Raw genomic sequence first — 21,514 nt, forward strand, 5'->3', positions numbered from 1 at the left:
ACACATTTTTACATGGCACATATTACTTTCTTCTCCAACACTTTGTTTTTGCATTATTTAAACCAAATTGAACATGTTTCATTATTTATTTGAGGCTAAATTGATTTTATTGATTTATTATATTAAGTTTAAATAAGTGGTAATTCAGTATTGTTGTAATTGTCATTATTACAAATTTAAAAAATTGTCAGATTAATCGGTATCAGCTTTTTTGGTCCTCGAATAACCGGTATCGGCGGTGAAAAATCATAATCGGTTGACCTCTAGTTGAGGCCCAGGGCCTCCAGCTTGATGATGGGCTTGGAGGGTACTATGGTGTTGAATGCTGAGCTGTAGTCAATGATCAGCATTCTTCCATAGGGATTATTTTTGTCCAGATGAGTTAGGGCAGTGTGCAGTGTGATGGCAATTGCGGACTTCTGTGGACCTGTTGGGGTGGTATGCAAACTGAGTGGGTCTAGGGTGGCCGGTAAGGTGGCAGTGATATGATCCTTGACTAGTCTCTTAAAGCACTTCATGATGCCAGAAGTGAGTGCTTCGGGGCAGTAGTCATTTACTTCAGTTATCTTTGCCTTCTTGGGTACAGGAACAAAGGTAGCCATCTTGAAGCATGTGGGGACAACAGACTGGGATAGGGAGAGATTTTAAATATGTCTGTAAACACACCAGCCAGCTGGTCTGTGCATGTTCTGAGGACGTGGCTTGGGATGCAGTCTGGGCCAACAGCCATGCGAGGGTTAACATGTTTAAATGTTTTACTCGCGTCAGCCACTAAGAAAGAGGGGGGGCTCAGTCTTTGTTAGCGATCCACGACAGTGGCACTGTATTATCCTCAAAGAGGGCAAAGAAGGTGTTTCGTTTGTCTGGAAGCGTGACGTCTCTATCTGTGACGTTTTTGTTTTTGTAGTCCATGATGTCCTGTAGACCCTGCCACACGAGTCTTGTGTCTGAGCCATTGAATTGCGACTCCACCTTGTCCCTGTACTGCCATTTCGCTTGTTTGATTGCCATGCGGAGCGAATAACTACACTGTTTATATTCAGCCATCCCGATGTGTAACTGTATTGTTTTCTTCTTCCCCATCCCTAGATTATTAGTATTGTACATGCTCCAGTCATCTTTCTGCGGGGAGAGTGTAGTTTGTCAGCCAGCACACAGCAGTATAATCTGTCTTGTAATGTGTGGTGCTCCACATTGCTCCATGCCAGTCCTCCTAGGTCAGCACTCCTCTGTGTTTGTTGTTTTTGGCTGGGGTCATCCAGTATGGCTACGGATTCTCATCACTCCATTTTAACAAGGGGAGGATACCTACCTACCGCACACATACTCCACACCTGGTCAGTCTGAAGGGACTGGGAGAGCAGGTTTACTAATCTCAACCAAATACGCCTAGGTCAAATAAATAAAGCCCGTTTATTAGGTACACCCATCTAGTACCGGGTTGAACCCTCCTTTGCCTCCAGAACAGTCCGAATTCTGGGAATTCGAAAAGGGTTCAAACATTCCACAGGGATGTTGGTCCATGCTGATGTGATGGCATCACGCAGCTACTGGAGATTGGACAGCGGTACATTCAGGCTGTGACCAGCCCATTCCTTCTCATCCTTAAGATGCTCTATAGGGTTGAGGTCTGGGGACTGACCAGCCCGTTCCTTCTCATCCTTAAGATGCTCTATAGGGTTGAGATCTGGGGACTGACCAGCCCGTTCCTTCTCATCCTGAAGATGCTCTATAGGGTTGAGGTCTGGGGACTGACCAGCCCGTTCCTTCTCATCCTTAAGATGCTCTATAGGGTTGAGGTCTGGGGACTGACCAGCCCGTTTCTTCTCATCCTGAAGATGCTCTATAGGGTTGAGGTCTGGGGACTGACCAGCCCGTTCCTTCTCATCCTGAAGATGCTCTATAGGGTTGAGGTCTGGGGACTGACCAGCCCGTTCCTTCTCATCCTTAAGATGCTCTATAGGGTTGAGGTCTGGGGACTGACCAGCCCGTTCCTTCTCATCCTGAAGATGCTCTATAGGGTTGAGGTCTGGGGACTGACCAGCCCGTTCCTTCTCATCCTTAAGATGCTCTATAGGGTTGAGGTCTGGGGACTGACCAGCCCGTTCCTTCTCATCCTTAAGATGCTCTATAGGGTTGAGGTCTGGGGTCTGACCAGCCCGTTCCTTCTCATCCTGAAGATGCTCTATAGGGTTGAGGTCTAGGTGACCAGGCCTCTCGACTAAACTGAACTCACTGTCGTGTTCCAGGTGATGTTTTTCCACTCCTCAATTGTCTAGTGTTGGTGATCACTTGCCCACTGGAGCCACTTCTTGTTTAGCTGATAGGAGTGGAACCCGGTGTGGTCGTCTGCTGCAGTAGCCCATTCGTGACAAGGATCGACGAGTTGTGCGTTCCGAAGCATTCAAATCAACATGGGTCAGCATCCCTGTGGAACGCTTTCGACACCTTGAAGTCCATGCCCTGACGAATTGAGGCTGTTCTGAGGGGAAAAGGGGGGTGCAACTCAATGTTAGGAAGGTGTTGCTATTGTTTTGTAGTCTCGGTGTATAACAAGCCATGGCCACATGACTCACTGTCCGTAGGAACGATCCATTTTTTGTGAACTGGGTGGTGTATCTAATAAACTGTCCAGTGACTATGTTTATTAATCCTAAATATTCCAATTGCAGTGTGTGTGTGGACTTCATAACTGCAATTATGAAAGAACACCATAAGGATGAGTTATGCATGCACTTGACTTGCAGTGGAATCCCAACTGCTACTGACCTTTGCTGCAGACAGACGTTAGTAGAGGTGTCCAAGGTGTTTTTTTCTTCCTCCCTATGAATGACTAGCCTATGTCTGAATAAACCGTGTGTGTGTGTGTGTGTGTGTGTGTGCGCGCGCAGACTCCAGAAAAAAACCCAGTTCCATTTATGACCTAGACCCACATCCTGTTATTCACTACTAAAATGTCAACATCTATTTTTTTTCATCACCTCTTTTTTTTCTCACTTGTTTTTTTATGTGCCCAGTCAGGACACAGTGGAGCCTGTGTGAGGTCGAGAGTGGAAGAGGTGGGCTCAGTTTTGAGCTAACTGAGTCACTGCTTGTTTTCTGAACATGCACCTGAACATTCCCCTTTTCCCCTCTATCTCTCCTTCCCCCATCTCCCTCAAAAGGTAGACCTTAGATACCAACCCATTCCATAGTGCCAGGGTGTTGGACTGGGGGCACTGCCCAGTGTAGCCATTCTACCCTACACCACACTGGTCTTCTGTGTGTGGCTTAGAGAGTGGAGTGAAGGTGTGGTGGATGTGTGTGGCTTAGAGAGTGGAGTGAAGGGGTGGTGGATGTGTGTGGCTTAGTGAGTGTAGAGTGAAGGGGTGGTGGATGTGGCTTAGAGAGTGGAGTGGTGGATGTGGCTTTGTGAGTGGAGTGGTGGATGTGGCTTAGTGAGTGGAGTGGTGGATGTGGCTTAGTGAGTGGAGTGGTGGATGTGGCTTAGTGAGTGGAGTGGTGGATGTGGCTTAGTGAGTGGAGTGGTGGATGTGGCTTAGCGAGTGGAGTGGTGGATGTGGCTTAGCGAGTGGAGTGGTGGATGTGGCTTAGCGAGTGGAGTGGTGGATGTGGCTTAGCGAGTGGAGTGGTGGATGTGGCTTAGCGAGTGGAGTGGTGGATGCGGCTTAGCGAGTGGAGTGGTGGATGCGGCTTAGCGAGTGGAGTGGTGGATGCGGCTTAGCGAGTGGAGTGGTGGATGCGGCTTAGCGAGTGGAGTGGTGGATGCGGCTTTGAGTGGAGTGGTGGATGCGGCTTTGTGAGTGGAGTGGTGGATGTGGCTTAGTGAGTGGAGTGGTGGATGCGGCTTAGTGAGTGGAGTGGTGGATGCGGCTTAGTGAGTGGAGTGGTGGATGTGGCTTAGAGTGGAGTGAAGGGATGGTGGATGCGGCTTAGAGTGTAGAGTGTGGGGGTGGTGGATGTGTGTGGCTTAGTGAGTGTAGAGTGAAGGGGTGGTGGATGCGGCTTAGTGAGTGGAGTGGTGGATGTGGCTTAGTGAGTGGAGTGGTGGATGTGGCTTAGTGAGTGGAGTGGTGGATGTGGCTTAGTGAGTGGAGTGGTGGATGTGGCTAATGAGTGGAGTGGTGGATGTGGCTTAGTGAGTGGAGTGGTGGATGTGGCTTAGTGAGTGGAGTGGTGGATGTGGCTTAGTGAGTGGAGTGGTGGATGTGGCTTTGTGAGTGGGTGGTGGATGCGGCTTTGTGAGTGGAGTGGTGGATGCGGCTTAGTGAGTGGAGTGGTGGATGCGGCTTAGTGAGTGGAGTGGTGGATGCGGCTTAGTGAGTGGAGTGGTGGATGTGGCTTTGTGAGTGGAGTGGTGGATGTGGCTTTGTGAGTGGAGTGGTGGATGTGGCTTTGTGAGTGGAGTGGTGGATGTGGCTTTGTGAGTGGAGTGGTGGATGCGGCTTAGTGAGTGGAGTGGTGGATGTGGCTTAGAGTGGAGTGAAGGGGTGGTGGATACGGCTTAGAGTGTAGAGTGAAGGGGTGGTGGACTGGGGGCACTGCCCAGTGTAGCCATTCTACCCTACACCACACTGGTCTTCTGTGTGTGGCTTAGAGAGTGGAGTGAAGGGGTGGTGGATGTGTGTGGCTTAGTGAGTGTAGAGTGAAGGGGTGGTGGATGTGGCTTAGAGAGTGGAGTGGTGGATGTGGAGTGGTGGATGTGGCTTTGTGAGTGGAGTGGTGGATGTGGCTTAGCGAGTGGAGTGGTGGATGTGGCTTAGCGAGTGGAGTGGTGGATGTGGCTTAGCGAGTGGAGTGGTGGATGCGGCTTAGTGAGTGGAGTGGTGGATGTGGCTTAGCGAGTGGAGTGGTGGATGCGGCTTAGCGAGTGGAGTGGTGGATGCGGCTTAGCGAGTGGAGTGGTGGATGCGGCTTAGCGAGTGGAGTGGTGGATGTGGCTTAGTGAGTGGAGTGGTGGATGCGGCCTCAGTGAGTGGAGTGGTGGATGCGGCTTAGTGAGTGGAGTGGTGGATGTGGCTTAGTGAGTGGAGTGGTGGATGCGGCTTAGTGAGTGGAGTGGTGGATGCGGCTTAGTGAGTGGAGTGGTGGATGCGGCTTAGTGAGTGGAGTGGTGGATGCGGCTTAGTGAGTGGAGTGGTGGGTGCGGCTTAGTGAGTGGAGTGGTGGATGTGGCTTTGTGAGCGGAGTGGTGGATGTGGCTTAGTGAGCGGAGTGGTGGATGCGGCTTAGTGAGTGGAGTGGTGGATGTGGCTTAGAGTGGAGTGAAGGGGTGGTGGATACGGCTTAGAGTGTAGAGTGAAGGGGTGGTGGATGTGTGTGGCTTAGTGAGTGTAGAGTGAAGGGGTGGTGGATGTGGCTTAGTGAGTGGAGTGGTGGATGTGGCTTAGTGAGTGGAGTGGTGGATGTGGCTTAGTGAGTGGAGTGGTGGATGTGGCTTAATGAGTGGAGTGGTGGATGTGGCTTAGTGAGTGGAGTGGTGGATGTGGCTTTGTTAGTGGAGTGGTGGATGCGGCTTAGTGAGTGGAGTGGTGGGTGCGGCTTAGTGAGTGGAGTGGTGGATGTGGCTTTGTGAGTGGAGTGGTGGATGTGGCTTAGAGTGGAGTGAAGGGGTGGTGGATACGGCTTAGAGTGTAGAGTGAAGGGGTGGTGGATGTGTGTGGCTTAGTGAGTGTAGAGTGAAGGGGTGGTGGATGTGGCTTAGTGAGTGGAGTGGTGGATGTGGCTTAGTGAGTGGAGTGGTGGATGTGGCTTAGTGAGTGGAGTGGTGGATGTGGCTTAATGAGTGGAGTGGTGGATGTGGCTTAGTGAGTGGAGTGGTGGATGTGGCTTTGTTAGTGGAGTGGTGGATGCGGCTTAGTGAGTGGAGTGGTGGATGCGGCTTAGTGAGTGGAGTGGTGGATGCGGCTTAGTGAGTGGAGTGGTGGGTGCGGCTTAGTGAGTGGAGTGGTGGATGTGGCTTTGTGAGTGGAGTGGTGGATGTGGCTTAGTGAGCGGAGTGGTGGATGCGGCTTAGTGAGTGGAGTGGAGTGGTGGATGTGGCTTACAGTGGAGTGAAGGGGTGGTGGATACGGCTTAGAGTGTAGAGTGAAGGGGTGGTGGATGTGTGTGGCTTAGTGAGTGTAAGTGAAGGGGTGGTGGATGCGGCTTAGTGAGTGGAGTGGTGGATGTGGCTTTGTGAGTGGAGTGGTGGATGTGGCTTTGTGAGTGGAGTGGTGGATGTGGCTTAGTGAGTGGAGTGGTGGATGCGGCTTAGTGAGTGGAGTGGTGGATGCGGCTTAGTGAGTGGAGTGGTGGATGCGGCTTAGTGAGTGGAGTGGTGGATGTGGCTTAGTGAGTGGAGTGGTGGATGTGGCTTAGTGAGTGGAGTGGTGGATGTGGCTTTGTGAGTGGAGTGGTGGATGTGGCTTTGTGAGTGGAGTGGTGGATGTGGCTTTGTGAGTGGAGTGGTGGATGTGGCTTAGTGAGTGGAGTGGTGGATGCGGCTTAGTGAGTGGAGTGGTGGATGTGGCTTAGTGAGTGGAGTGGTGGATGTGGCTTTGTGAGTGGAGTGGTGGATGTGGCTTTGTGAGTGGAGTGGTGGATGTGGCTTAGTGAGTGGAGTGGTGGATGTGGCTTAGTGAGTGGAGTGGTGGATGCGGCTTAGTGAGTGGAGTGGTGGATGTGGCTTAGAGTGGAGTGAAGGGGTGGTGGATACGGCTTAGAGTGTAGAGTGAAGGGGTGGTGGATGTGTGTGGCTTAGTGGGTGTAGAGTGAAGGGGTGGTGGATGTGGCTTAGTGAGTGGAGTGGTGGATGTGGCTTAGTGAGTGGAGTGGTGGATGTGGCTTAATGAGTGGAGTGGTGGATGTGGCTTTGTGAGTGGAGTGGTGGATGTGGCTTTGTGAGTGGAGTGGTGGATGCGGCTTAGTGAGTGGAGTGGTGGGTGCGGCTTAGTGAGTGGAGTGGTGGATGTGGCTTTGTGAGTGGAGTGGTGGATGTGGCTTAGTGAGCGGAGTGGTGGATGCGGCTTAGTGAGTGGAGTGGTGGATGTGGCTTAGAGTGGAGTGAAGGGGTGGTGGATACGGCTTAGAGTGTAGAGTGAAGGGGTGGTGGATGTGTGTGGCTTAGTGAGTGTAGAGTGAAGGGGTGGTGGATGTGGCTTAGTGAGTGGAGTGGTGGATGTGGCTTAGTGAGTGGAGTGGTGGATGTGGCTTAATGAGTGGAGTGGTGGATGTGGCTTAGTGAGTGGAGTGGTGGATGTGGCTTTGTTAGTGGAGTGGTGGATGCGGCTTAGTGAGTGGAGTGGTGGATGCGGCTTAGTGAGTGGAGTGGTGGATGCGGCTTAGAGTGGAGTGAAGGGGTGGTGGATACGGCTTAGAGTGTAGAGTGAAGGGGTGGTGGATGTGTGTGGCTTAGTGAGTGTAGAGTGAAGGGGTGGTGGATGTGGCTTAGTGAGTGGAGTGGTGGATGTGGCTTAGTGAGTGGAGTGGTGGATGTGGCTTTGTTAGTGGAGTGGTGGATGCGGCTTAGTGAGTGGAGTGGTGGATGCGGCTTAGTGAGTGGAGTGGTGGATGCGGCTTAGTGAGTGGAGTGGTGGATGTGGCTTAGTGAGTGGAGTGGTGGATGTGGCTTTGTGAGCGGAGTGGTGGATGTGGCTTTGTGAGTGGAGTGGTGGATGTGGCTTAGTGAGTGGAGTGGTGGATGTGGCTTAGTGAGTGGAGTGGTGGATGCGGCTTAGTGAGTGGATGTGGTGGATGTGGCTTAGTGAGTGGGTGGTGGATGTGGCTTTGCTGAGTGGAGTGGTGGATGTGGCTTAGTGAGTGGGTGGTGGATGCGGCTTAGTGAGTGGAGTGGTGGATGTGGCTTAGAGTGGAGTGAAGGGGTGGTGGATACGGCTTAGAGTTAGAGTGAAGGGGTGGTGGATGTGTGTGGCTTAGTGGGTGTAGAGTGAAGGGGTGGTGGATGCGGCTTAGTGAGTGGAGTGGTGGATGTTGCTTAGTGAGTGGAGGGGTGGTGAATGTGGCTTAGAGTGTAGAGTGAAGGGGTGGTGGATGTGTGTGGCTTAGTGGGTGTAGAGTGAAGGGGTGGTGGATGTGTGTGGCTTAGTGGGTGTAGAGTGAAGGGGTGGTGGATGCGGCTTAGTGAGTTGAGTGGTGGATGTGGCTTTGTGAGTGGAGTGGTGAATGTGGCTTAGAGTGTAGAGTGAAGGGGTGGTGGATGTGTGTGGCTTAGTGGGTGTAGAGTGAAGGGGTGGTGGATGCGGCTTAGTGAGTGGAGTGGTGGATGTGGCTTAGTGAGTGGAGTGGTGGATGTGGCTTTGTGAGTGGAGTGGTGGATGTGGCTTGGTGAGTGGAGTGGTGGATGCGGCTTAGTGAGTGGAGTGGTGGATGTGGCTTAGAGTGAGTGAAGGGGTGGTGGATGCGGCTTAGTAGAGTGTAGAGTGGTGGATGGGGTGGTGGATGTGTGTGGCTTAGTGAGTGTAGAGTGAAGGGGTGGTGGATGCGGCTTAGTGAGTGGAGTGGTGGATGCGGCTTAGTGAGTGGAGTGGTGGATGTGGCTTAGTGAGTGGAGTGGTGATGTGGCTTAGAGTGTAGAGTGAAGGGGTGGTGGATGTGTGGCTTAGTGGGTGTAGAGTGAAGGGGTGGTGGATGTGTGGCTTAGTGGTGGAGTGAAGGGGTGGTGGATGCGGCTTAGTGAGTTGAGTGGTGGATGTGGCTTAGTGAGTGGAGTGGTGAATGTGGCTTAGAGTGTAGAGTGAAGGGGTGGTGGATGTGTGTGGCTTAGTGGGTGTAGAGTGAAGGGGTGGTGGATGCGGCTTAGTGAGTGGAGTGGTGGATGTGGCTTAGTGAGTGGAGTGGTGGATGTGGCTTTGTGAGTGGAGTGGTGGATGTGGCTTGGTGAGTGGAGTGGTGGATGCGGCTTAGTGAGTGGAGTGGTGGATGTGGCTTAGAGTGGAGTGAAGGGGTGGTGGATACGGCTTAGAGTGTAGAGTGAAGGGGTGGTGGATGTGTGTGGCTTAGTGAGTGTAGAGTGAAGGGGTGGTGGATGCGGCTTAGTGAGTGGAGTGGTGGATGCGGCTTAGTGAGTGGAGTGGTGGATGTGGCTTAGTGAGTGGAGTGGTGAATGTGGCTTAGAGTGTGTAGAGTGAAGGGGTGGTGGATGCGGCTTAGTGAGTGGAGTGGTGGATGTGGCTTAGTGAGTGGAGTGGTGGATGTGGCTTAGTGAGTGGAGTGGTGGATGTGGCTTAGTGAGTGGAGTGGTGGATGTGGCTTAGTGAGTGGAGTGGTGGATGTGGCTTAGTGAGTGGAGTGGTGGATGTGGCTTAGTGAGTGGAGTGGTGGATGTGGCTTAGTGAGTGGAGTGAGGAGTGGTGGATGTGGCTTAGTGAGTGGAGTGGTGGATGTGGCTTTGTGAGTGGAGTGGTGGATGTGGCTTTGTGAGTGGAGTGGTGGATGCGGCTTTGTGAGTGGAGTGGTGGATGTATGTGGGTTAGAGAGAGGAGTGAAGGGGTGGTGTGTTAGGGATGGTCTGGAGTTTAGCTGGGTGAGGTGATGCAGATGGGAACAAGGCTGCTAACAGAGCAGAGCTGTAACTGGCTATTCTGTTGCTCCTGTCCACACAGGTTCTACAGTACAACAGGACTCTACCTATCACCACCCTGACCCACAGGCTCATACCTCACCTCACCTGACCAAGCTCAGCTTGGTAAGCCCAGTCAGACCTTGTAGAAGTCAAACTGAACAGCCCCTGTTACCCAGCTTTTCCAGACTGGAAATGTACAGCGAGCCTATGCCTATAATGTTTAATATGGTTGAAGCTGTGTTTGTCAGGTGTGTGTATGTGTTTGACTATATAGTATAGTAGGATATTATGATGTCTCATGCCTTCCCACACTACGTCAGATTCAGTCTTTTACCATTATTACATCACATGTTACCAAATACAAATATTGATATCAACCTGGCCAGATTGTACGATTTGCTTCAATTTTGGCATCAGGTTCTGCGATCGGCTTACGAAGCTTCGTCAGCCGATGTAGGCTACGTCACCTGCTGTGGTGTATTTGACCTGCGCCCGCATCACCAGTGCAATCTCTTATGCACAAGTGAAGTGAGTTCAGAAAAACTGAAAGTATGAATCTTAGTAGTTTTCACATAGGCTACAAACTTTATATTTCTGAAATCAGAATCAAATAAACAAGATTATTAGGGAAATTATTCTTGCAAAGCATATACTGTAACTGTTTAAATCTAATTTGTATTAATCTGACTATTCCCAGCAAACATTATTGTGGACATACTCAGTGCTGGCCATGTTCCTATTGGCCAGTCACCGGGATCGGCTTGTAACACCAGCCATACTTCACGATAAAGGCTACACTTCTGACACTGGCAGATCTTTGTCGGAGACTACGACCGCCCGTAGTGGTACTGAATCAGCAGACCTAGACCCTGTCACACTGAACGAGCCAAGACGTAGTGGTACTGAATCAGCAGACCTAGACCCTGTCACACTGAACGAGCCAAGACGTAATGGTACTGAATCAGCAGACCTAGACCCTGTCAAACTGAACGAGCCAAGACGTAATGGTACTGAATCAGCAGACCTAGACCCTGTCAAACTGAACGAGCCAAGACGTAATGGTACTGAATCAGCAGACCTAGACCCTGTCAAACTGAACGAGCCAAGACGTAGTGGTACTGAATCAGCAGACCTAGACCCTGTCAAACTGAACGAGCCAAGACGTAGTGGTACTGAATCAGCAGACCTAGACCCTGTCAAACTGAACGAGCCAAGACGTAGTGGTACTGAATCAGCAGACCTAGACCCTGTCAAACTGAACGAGCCAAGACGTAATGGTACTGAATCAGCAGACCTAGACCCTGTCAAACTGAACGAGCCAAGACGTCCAACAATTGTTTACAAACTAAGAAATTCCCCACGAAGTAGAAATTTTGTCTGGGACAGCAAAATCGTGGTATAAGACTAGAATCGTCCAGTCTGTGTGGGCATTTATGCTGGGCATTCACTACACAATTTCTAAGATCTTGGACGTGCTCACATTTCCTGATTTCCTTGTCCCAAATCTTTCATTTCGTCCATCCTCAACCCCAGGACATTACACAGTGATTCCCTGGTTGATCCCGCCGTGCTTTTCTCGGTTGTCGTAGGCAAACATGTTTGATGCAAACCGCAAGCTGCTTTATTAGTGTGCACATTATTGTGTGCAGAAACATAAAAGAAGAGACAGGTGTGGAATGTGGACCCGCAAATGGTTGGGCAGACGTGGATAATATGGACGTTCTATTCTACAGAGGAAGTTGGAGGTTTATATAAACCTTTTTAATATTGACAAGGCAGCTGTGTTCTCTCCACAGCTCCACCAATCTGTCTTCATCACCTCGGTCCACAGAGTGCTTTCTGTTGTTATTCTCCTCTTTGCCATCATTGTTTTGGTGCTCATTGGCTATTGGCAGAAGTCCTTGCCCAATCATGTCGTGGCACTGCTCATACTACAAGATGCACAACCAAAATGTCTGACATTGTCAGAAAATGATCGGGTCATCCGACAGAGGTCTGGAGAACGGAACAGTCATCATCGGTGAGTCCTTGACCAGCTCAAACTACCTGAGTCCCGACATACTGATCCTAGTGCAAGTTTATTACATTTCACCCTGATCATTAGAATTTGTCTGGGAAGACAAAATTGTGTAGTGTATGCCCGCATTAGTGAGATGGTAGTAAGTTTGGGAATAGTTGAGATGCCACTTGACCTAGATATTCCTTCCTGAATCCTCAGCCTTCCTAGAAGCCTCCTTGGACACAGAGCCATCCCACTCCCAGATCTTGGAAAGTAATTTCCAACCTCTCACATTCCCCTCTCCACCTGGCGCTCCTGTGGCATTCTCCCTCTGCACTCTCTCCTTTCATCCTCTTTCTCTCTTTTTCCCCTTTCTCTCATTCTCTCGCTCTTTTTCTATTGCTCCTTTTTCACTCTCTCCCTCTTTTTCTCTCCTTTTTCTCTCTCTGTTTATCTCTCTCCCTGCCTCTCTCTGTCCCTAGACTCCCTGGCCCTCTCCTACTTTTCCCCCTCCAACAGAAAACAAAGAATAACAGTGTTATTTCATTTTTATTCTGCCCTTCACTCTCTGTGATATATATCCCCCCTAACAGGGCAGTAGAATACTGAGGCCCTTGTCCCTGATGTGGAATCTCCATACAGGAATATACCATCTGGATATACCATCTCACACTCAGAGGGGGGTTCCCTAACACTGGTGGGGTCGTAAGGTTGCTACGATACCATAAATCTCCAGGCTAACTACTGTTCATAAATTGTGACTGGCCGAGGGCCGAAACATTTTGCTATTTGTCTTGTGGTGGCCTCAGGACCTCAGGCTACTGTGATTGGTTGAGCTGCAGGGGTCAGAGAATGTTCTGGGGTGTGAGTTATAGGTGACCACCTCAGTGCCAAAGCAAGGGGTCCACTCTGTGCTGTGTTCTCCGCTGGATGGCTTAGTATGAGTACAGGACAGGGAGGGGGAGGAAGGTGAGGACTTGAGAGGCCGGGTTCCGTCCCCCTCTCTCTCTGGTCAGCAATAAAATGGGCCTTTACTTTGTTTTGGGGTATTACTCTGCTTTAAAAAAAACTTGTCTAGGAAAACAACACCGTGTTTTGATACACCCTCACATCCTTTCTGATGTGCAACCTACATCCTACAAACTCTCCTTCTTATTTCTTTGTGGGCATTTGATACACTGTTCCCCCCCCCCCGTTCCAAAGACAGCGTTCAGTAATAGCCACACAAGGGGGACTGAGAGGTTGTCGGAATGCCAGGAATAATAATCATAAAGCGAAGAATCCGTGCACATCTCCTCTGTGATCCCTCCTCCGTTGCTCGTAATCGCTCCTGATCGTCCCTCCAAGGCTGATTCTGCCTCAGAATGAGATTTATCTGGAGATCTGACAGGATTCAATAAAGAAAGAAAAAAAGGTTATATGTGGGAGCAGATCCTAAGGTCTAAATCTTCACCTCATATTGGTGCTATATAGCCAAGCCGAGCTGGTTAAAGGTTCATGTAAAAAATCTAATATTACACCCATGACTATAGTGTGAATCTGGCATCAGTCTTTTCCAGACATATATTTGTGAGATGGTAGCGAGTCTCGGGCTAAACTAACCAAGTATGAGCTTATGTCCTTATAGGTGTTCACTTCTATATCCTGCTGCCATGAATATGAAATAGAAGTCAAGGTATTAATAAGAGAGGGTGTGTGTGTGAACGGTAGCTGTGTGTGTGGGCCCAGCAGGGCCATGTCTGTCACGCCCCACTGTGAGAAGTCGTAAAGTGATGGATTTCCTGTGAGGACAGGAAGTGCCATCAGAGCTCCCTCACTGATTACAGAAACACATTGGAGTATGTCAAGTAGTTCTGCACGCGCTCAGTCAGTCGTTTGTTACAGTGAAATGCCTGGTTTGGGCTAAAGGATCAGTATAGTGCTCACTCCAAGAGAATACTGTATGCATATCGTGCTCATTTACTCTCTGTCTGAGTGTGTTTGTATGTTTCTGTTATGGCTGTGATGATACCGGTATCGCAGTATGTTTTCCATGGCAAAAATGAAAGCAGATGAAGACTGAACTCTTTGGTCCTTTAAATAGCTGGGAAACTGTGGATGACAACATAATGTTTCCAACATTAGGGCTGCTTTCCTAAACAAGTTAAATCAGCTTTGTTTTCGATACTAATGAGTATCTGATACTGGTATCGTCCTGGACCTAGTCTATGTGTGTGAGCTTGTGCACTCTACACTACGTGTCCTGTGGTCTGTGATTGCAGGTTCATGTAAGTCTATCAGCTCTAATTGCAGCCCAGTGGTGTGTCTGGCAGCCTCTCTCTTTGGTCTAAAGAAAGCACATTTAAAATGATTTATTTATACACACTGACAAATAAGCACGCTCTGTATGTGTACACACACACGCATCGCATGCCTAATACACACACACACACACTATCCAGGGTGGGACGAAAACATTTATTCATATTCAAAATCCTATTTTCCCTAACCCCAACCCTTAACCCTAAAACAAACCTCATTACAGCTGTCTCTGTACAGACATATTGTACATCTATTCTTCTACATCCCCAATATATTTGACACTCATGCATAACTTAGATAAATGTAAAATAGCCTCTACTTGGAAAAGAGTCCAGTCGCAAAGAACCTGCAATAAAGCCTTGTTATTTCAATCTTAAGCCAGCAGGGGGAGCCATACTAGTTTTCTATGGAGCATCGCTTATTTTTTCATTGAACCTTTATTTAACTAGGCAAGTCAGTTAAGAACAAATTCTTATTTACAATGACGGCCTACCCCGGGCAAACCGAGATGACGTTGAGCCAATTGTTCGCCTCCCTATGGGACTCCCAATCACGGCCAGATGTGTTTTAGCCTGGATTCGAACCAGGTACTGTAGTGCCTTAGAACGCTGTGCCAATCGGATGCTGGCTTATGTCTCTCCATCTTTCTATTTCTGCTCTGTCATGTTTTTCTCTCTCTCCCCCCTCCATCTCTTCTCTCTCTCTCTTTCTCTACTGAGGCATGGCCATGTTTATATAGTCATAACAAACACAATCACTGGGTCTTGCTAATGCATCACATTCTCCCATAGTACAACTGTACAACTAGACTGAGATGCTATCATTGTTATTGGTCATCGGTAGTGGGATGTGGGCAATGGATTATACTGTACTGGAAGGAATCATGGGAGTTGGAATTGCTTACCAATGTAAGAGAACCTTGATAAAATAATGTAGTATGTTTTGTCTATGCTTTCACTAATGGTCTGCACTAATTCAAATTCACGCACTATGCCTTCACTTTGACCATCGATGCCAAGTCAATGCTTTGGATCTAATGGTGGACTTAAAGGTGTTGCTGATGAGCTAACATAGCAAACATACTTCATACACATGGATTGGTTTGGCAAGCCTCTGCATTGGTCATTTGGCTAGTTAGGTAGTGTGTTGAATCTTTAGTTGGAACACACACACAAAGTCTATCTGGATTGTGGGCGTGTGTTGTCTAACTGCACTATCCTTTTGGATTCCAAAAGTCCTCACAAGGATAGTAAAACAAGGAAAATTTGACTTGTGTGTGTGTGTGTGTGTGGGTGTGTGTGTGTGTAAAGGGAAACTCTTATTCTATTTCCTCTGTATCCCACTATTGGACAGTATAGTGTATAACACCTCATCAGGTTCAGGTCTGTACTATGTAACTGTGGTCCTGGACTGGAACAGGAGGATTCCTCCCAAATTACACCCTAGTCCATATATATTGCACTGCTTTTGACCAGGGTCCATATGGTTCTGGTCAAAGGTATGTAGGGAATAGGTTGTCATTTCTGACGCAGCCCTGCCAGAGGACCATGGAAAGTACACCTGGCAGCACTGCTCTCCCCCTGCGCTAGACTCTGCTCAGCATTCAGTTGTATTGTCTCCTTGTCACTACGTGGGGCGTGGCATACACCTGGGGCTTGTGATTGGCTGGCTGGTTTGGGGTATACAGTATCTCACTGGACCTGTCTGATACAGGTTTGCTGTACATGACTCACGCCCCCTTCAGGTGTATCTCACACACTGCACCCTGAGAACAGAATGTATCGTTATTCACTAATCAGACTCCCACAGATGCATATGTTGTTCGCTTAGTTTCCCATCCAGAGGGAAAGATAGCAGTAGGTATGGTTACTGCACACAATAATACGATTATTGTGGACAGTCAGATTAATATAATAGTTTGTTTAAAAACATGCTTTGCAAGAAGCACGATTTCTCTAATAATCCTGTTTACATGGACACATCTGAAATCAGGCTACCTGTTGATTTAGATAAATGCAGAAAATGGCCAATCAAAAAAACATAAGAGGGAGGCTCTGGTGCTGGTGCTGGCACATGGCCATATCACAGACGCTGCTGGAACACAGATTACGCTGTTTACATGTCCTAATAATTCTAAAGATTGCTCAGAAAACCAGATGTTTTAATCGGCGTGTATAGACAAGCAGAGTTGTTTTTACATGACTATTGCACACTAATAATTTGATATTAAACTAATTATGGCATGTAAACATACTCAGTGACAGGTAGATCAGTCAGATCCTCTAATCCCTTAACCCCTGACCCAACTGTCACCTCTCTGACCAATGGAATTTGTGTTTGACCTTGTTGCTGAAGAGCTGTCTGATTATGGTGTTTTGGCCCAAAATGAGATCGGGGGGGGCTTCTTTGGTCTAGAAAGGGCCTCACTGGGAGCACTGGGTGTGCTGTTCAGATAGTGTGTGTATGCATCTGCCCACCTCCCCTGGCTCCCCATAACAGGAAACCGAGCGGTGAGGCCAGGGTTTATGGACTAAAACGGCCTCAAAAGAGCCTCTTGTTTTCAAACATTAAACCAACTCTTCATGGTTTTTTCCGTAATTCATTTGGCACGTTGATGTTTGACACTGGCACAGGGTCAGGAAAACATGACAGGACCCGGGGGACGGGGCATTGAATGGCACAGGGTCAGGAAGACATGACAGGACCCGGGGGACGGGGCATTGAATGGCACAGTTTCAGGAAGACATGACAGGACCCGGGGACGGGGCATTGAATGGCACAGTTTCAGGAAGACATGACAGGACCCGGGGGGGACAGGGGATGACAGGACCCGGGGGACAGAATGGCACAGGGTCAGGAAGAATGGCACATTGAATGGCACAGGGTCAGGAAAAACAGGACGGGACGGGGCATTGAATGGCACAGGGTCAGGAAGACATGACAGGACCAGGAAAACATGGGGACGGGGCATTGAATGGCACAGGGTCAGGAAGACATGACAGGACCCAGGGGGACGGGGCATTGAATGGCACAGTTTCAGGAAGACATGACAGGACCCGGGGGACAGAATGGCACAGGGTCAGGAAAACATGACGGGACGGGGCATTGAATGGCACAGGGTCAGGAAAACATGACAGGACGGGGCATTGAATGGCACAGGGTCAGGAAAACATGACAGGGGGGGACGGGGCATTGAATGGCACAGGGTCAGGAAAACATGACAGGACCTGGGGGATGGGGCATTGAATGGCACAGGGTCAGGAAGACATGACAGGACCTGGGGACGGGGCATTGAATGGCACAGTTTCAGGAAGACATGACAGGACCCGGGGGACAGAATGGCACAGGGGGAAAACATGGGGCATTGAATGGCACAGGGTCAGGAAAATATGAACCCGGGGACAGAATGGACAGGACCATGGGGACGGGGCATTGAATGGCACAGGGTCAGGAAAACATGACAGGACCCGGGGGATGGGGCATTGAATGGCACAGGGTCAGGAAGACATGACAGGACCTGGGGGACGGGGCATTGAATGGCACAGTTTCAGGAAGACATGACAGGTCCCGGGGGACAGAATGGCACAGGGTCAGGAAAACATGACGGGACGGGGCATTGAATGGCAATGGTCAGGAAAACATGACAGGACCCGGGGGACAGAATGGCACAGGGTCAGGAAAACATGACCGGACCCAGGGGGACAGAATGGCACAGGGTCAGGAAAACATGACCGGACCCGGGGGACAGAATGGCACAGGGTCAGGAAAACATGACAGGACCCGGGGGACAGAATGGCACAGGGTCGGACCCGGGGGACAGAAACAGGGTCAGGAAAACATGACAGGACACGGGGACAGGGCATTGAATGGCACAGGGTCAGGAAAACATGACCGGACCCGGGGACAGAATGGCACAGGGTCAGGAAAACATGACAGGACCTGGGGGACAGAATGGCACAGGGTCAGGAAAACATGACAGGACCTGGGGGACAGGGCATTGAATGGCACAGGGTCAGGAAAACATGACAGGACACGGGGGACAGGGCATTGAATGGCACAGGGTCAGGAAAACATGACAGGACCCGGGGGACAGAATGGCACAGGGTCAGGAAAACATGACAGGACCTGGGGGACAGGGCATTGAATGGCACAGGGTCAGGAAAACATGACAGGACCTGGGGGACAGGGCATTGAATGGCACAGGGTTATGGAATAGGGTGCCCAAATGGCACCCTATTCCCTATATAGTGGACGACTTTTGACCAGGACCCTGGAAAGCATAGGGTACCATTTGCGACGCACCTGGGGAGGGAGAGGCTACATGGTGTGGTGCCAGGCTGGTGTGGTGCCAGGCTGGCAGTGCCAACCTATATCTGGGTACCAGCTACTAAGTCAGGCTGTGCTTAGTCAGGCTTCAGTGCCACCCTCCATAGAGCTAGACCCAGAACCAAAGAGCCAGAGCCCCCTCCTGAACCACAGTGAACCCACCTGAACCATAGTGAACCCACCTGAACCACAGTGAACCCACCTGAACCACAGTGAACCCACCTGGACCACAGTGAACCCACCTGGACCACAGTGAACCCACCTGGACCACAGTGAACCCACCTGGACCACAGTGAACACATCTGGACCACAGTGAACACATCTGGAACACAGTGAACCCACCTGGACCACAGTGAACACATCTGGAACACAGTGAACCCACCTGGACCACAGTGAACTCACCTTGTCAAAGCAGGGGCCTAATAGAGCTGATCCTTCATACTGTGGTGACCACTGATTCCACCTGAACTACACTGAACTCCATCCTATGATACTGGTCTATTCTGAACTGTGGTAGACGGCCCATAATGAGTGAGGTTTCATAATGATCTCTTCTGACAGTGCTTAGCTGCACTAACCTAACCATGATACACAATGAGCTACACATCCCTCTGACTTGAGTGGTGGACCATAGAAATAGAATGAATAAAACGGTCTTGGAACCTCTGACCTTGGCAATTTTGGCTGATAAATTAATTTTAATTATATTTGGTTGGTGTGCTATGTTTATATCCTTAGCTCACAGCTCCCATGGAGTCTATACCCAGGCTGGGGCCTCGTGATGGTTGTTGTCATTAGGAGTTGGAAAGACAGCACAAACTGATCTGGGACCAGTTTACTCCAACATTGCTTAGCCTTGGTTGGTAGACTGAAATCTACTTCTCTTCCAACTTTCTTCCTCACATGTTCCCCTCTGGTCTGGATGGCCAGAGGTCTGTGGCCAAATCACCCCCAGACCTGGAGAGGAAGTGTTGGGGGGGTGGGGTTGTGTGTGGGTAGGTGGAGGAGACTGGGATGGAGGTTAGGGAGAGGGAATGCCATGACTGGTTTGGAATGTTCCAGAATGTGCAGTCTGAGGGGGTACAAGACCTTATTGAATGGGTGAAAACACTCCTACACACACAGTCATGCATGTGTTGCTCTCTAACAGACCTGTGTGTTTTGTCTGTGTTTCAGGATGGCTCCTACCTGGCTGAGTTCCTGCTGGAGAAGGGCTATGAGGTGAGAGAGACTCCCAGGGAGAGGCTCCCAGACTGGGATACACACCCTGCCTCTCTCTTCTGTGCTCCAGACATCCACACTGATATACACACGCACACATTCCCTAGATAAGCTCTATCCGAATTCCAAACAGAGCTGCCGAGAGAAGACTGACAGGCAGACTCACACCTCAGTCACATCAGATATATATATATCTTTTTGAAATGTAACCTTTATTTAACCAGGCAAGTTAATTTGAACTTTTAACAAGGCACACGTGTTAATTGAAATGAAGCACTATTCTCTCCAATCTCAAAAACATTTGTGAAAAAGGCTCAGTGCCGTTTTCTTCACTAGGGAGGGTGCCGGACTATTGAAAACGGAGGTGCCAGTAATTGTGACACCTATTTTTATTCGATTTTGTTTTATTAACTTGTTAAACAACATTTCTTTCTCTGAGCAATTGTCTTAGTATATTTTTTTGGAGCATGCAATAATATAGCCCAGTATTTGTATGATTTATTTTATACAGTCTTTTTTGCTCATCTTTATCGAGGGTGCCAATCATTTTGGACCTGCCTGTAACCTTTGTAACCTCTGTGTGACACTGGCTCTGTTAACCTCTGACCTTTAACCTCGGGGTCAGACCATTAACCAGGAAATGGCTGTTATTATATGGCCAGGAGCGAGGTCATTCATCACTTTCACCTGCTGCTGTTACGCACTGTTCTCAGGAATACAGCTCCATCAAAGTCAACATGGCCTGTTGGTCACACAGTTTTACAGGGGGCTGCTGACTGAATAGGAGTACGTAGCTAAAACTCTTGCTATGTGACTTCTGTGACTTCTTAAAACTAATTTACATCAGACACAAACATACCCACACTCTCCAGTCTAGCTCTGGATCTGTTTTCTCTGCAGTAGCTGAATGATTTAATTTCCCCTGGATGGTTAGCAGTATCCCCCCCGCCCCCAACTTTTACATATTTTATTTAGCAGATGCTTTTATCCAGAGTGAAATTCAATTAGTACATTTAACAAAGGTAGGTAAAACAACCACGTATCACCATCATTGCACATAAAGCCTTCTTCAAAATAGCCGATATCTTCACAATCAGGGGGGATGATCGAGGCGCAGGCAGGAAGTGGAGAGTGAATAAAGGAAGTGAGGTCCGGGCACGATGTCTTCTCAGTAATGTGCTCCCAGTCATACCAGCCCTGCTCTTGTGGAACCAGCCCACAGTGGACAGGAAGTGTCTTCAGGCACCACAGGAAGTGGCTCTGCTCCAGGCTCCAGACTGGGGACTCGTTGTGAGGGGGGATGATAGAGAGACGGACAGGCAGGCAGGAAGTGGAGAGTGAATAAAGGAAGTGTGGTCAGGGCACAATGTCGTCTTAGTAATGTGCTCCCCAGTTCCCCAGCTATCTCTTCACAACAGAGCTTCCTATGCATCCCCAGAACTCCCCCAAAACCACCTCCCTACTCCCTCACATGTAGATTGGGAGATGGGGAAGGAGAATGTTTGGAGATTGTAATGAATCCAATATATCTCATAGAGTCAGGGGTTGGAACCAAAATTATTTTTCAATCGTTTCGTTCTGAACAGAACTACTCATTTTTTTTCCCATTCCACTTTTCCGATCAGCAAAATAAAGTTTGATCCTCTAAACAAGTGCCAGTGTATTTAGTTTCTTTCTGTTCCTTTTTTAACCTGTGAAATCAAGTGTTTTACTTTTAGCTCATTAAATGACTTCACCAATCAGTGCGGACAGAGCAGGCAAGCAAGTTGTTTACATGCGTGATGGACAGACAAGTGTAGCCTATGGCACAAGATGTGACAAAAATGTTGCAGGTGGGGAGAAAGCTAGGAGGAGGCTTGAAACGCTAGAGGAGGAGGAGGAGGCTTGAAACGCTAGAGGAGGAGGAGGAGGAGGAGGAGGCTTGAAACGCTGGAAACGCTGGAGGAGGAGGAGGCTTGAAACGCTAGAGGAGGAGGAGGAGGAGGAGGAGGCTTGAAACGCTGGAGGAGGAGGAGGCTTGAAACGCTGGAGGAGGAGGCTTGAAATGCTAGAGGAGGAGGAGGAGGCTTGAAACGCTAGAGGAGGAGGAGGAGGCTTGAAACACT

The 21,514-nt window shown here is 49.3% G+C and overlaps 1 protein-coding gene across 2 annotated transcripts in view; it reads left to right on the top strand.

Annotated features, from left to right (window-relative positions):
* gmds (GDP-mannose 4,6-dehydratase) overlaps positions 1–21,514 on the top strand; it is a 353,013-nt gene that overhangs the window by 7,893 nt on the left and 323,606 nt on the right. For both annotated transcript variants that reach the window (XM_042322321.1, XM_042322322.1), the window contains exon 2: positions 19,365–19,409. In XM_042322321.1, the coding sequence (XP_042178255.1) occupies positions 19,365–19,409 (45 nt within the window). The remainder of the gene's footprint in view (positions 1–19,364; positions 19,410–21,514) is intronic.

This window comes from Oncorhynchus tshawytscha, linkage group LG05, assembly GCF_018296145.1.
Source record: "Oncorhynchus tshawytscha isolate Ot180627B linkage group LG05, Otsh_v2.0, whole genome shotgun sequence".
In the NCBI taxonomy this organism is placed as follows: Eukaryota; Metazoa; Chordata; class Actinopteri; order Salmoniformes; family Salmonidae; genus Oncorhynchus; species Oncorhynchus tshawytscha.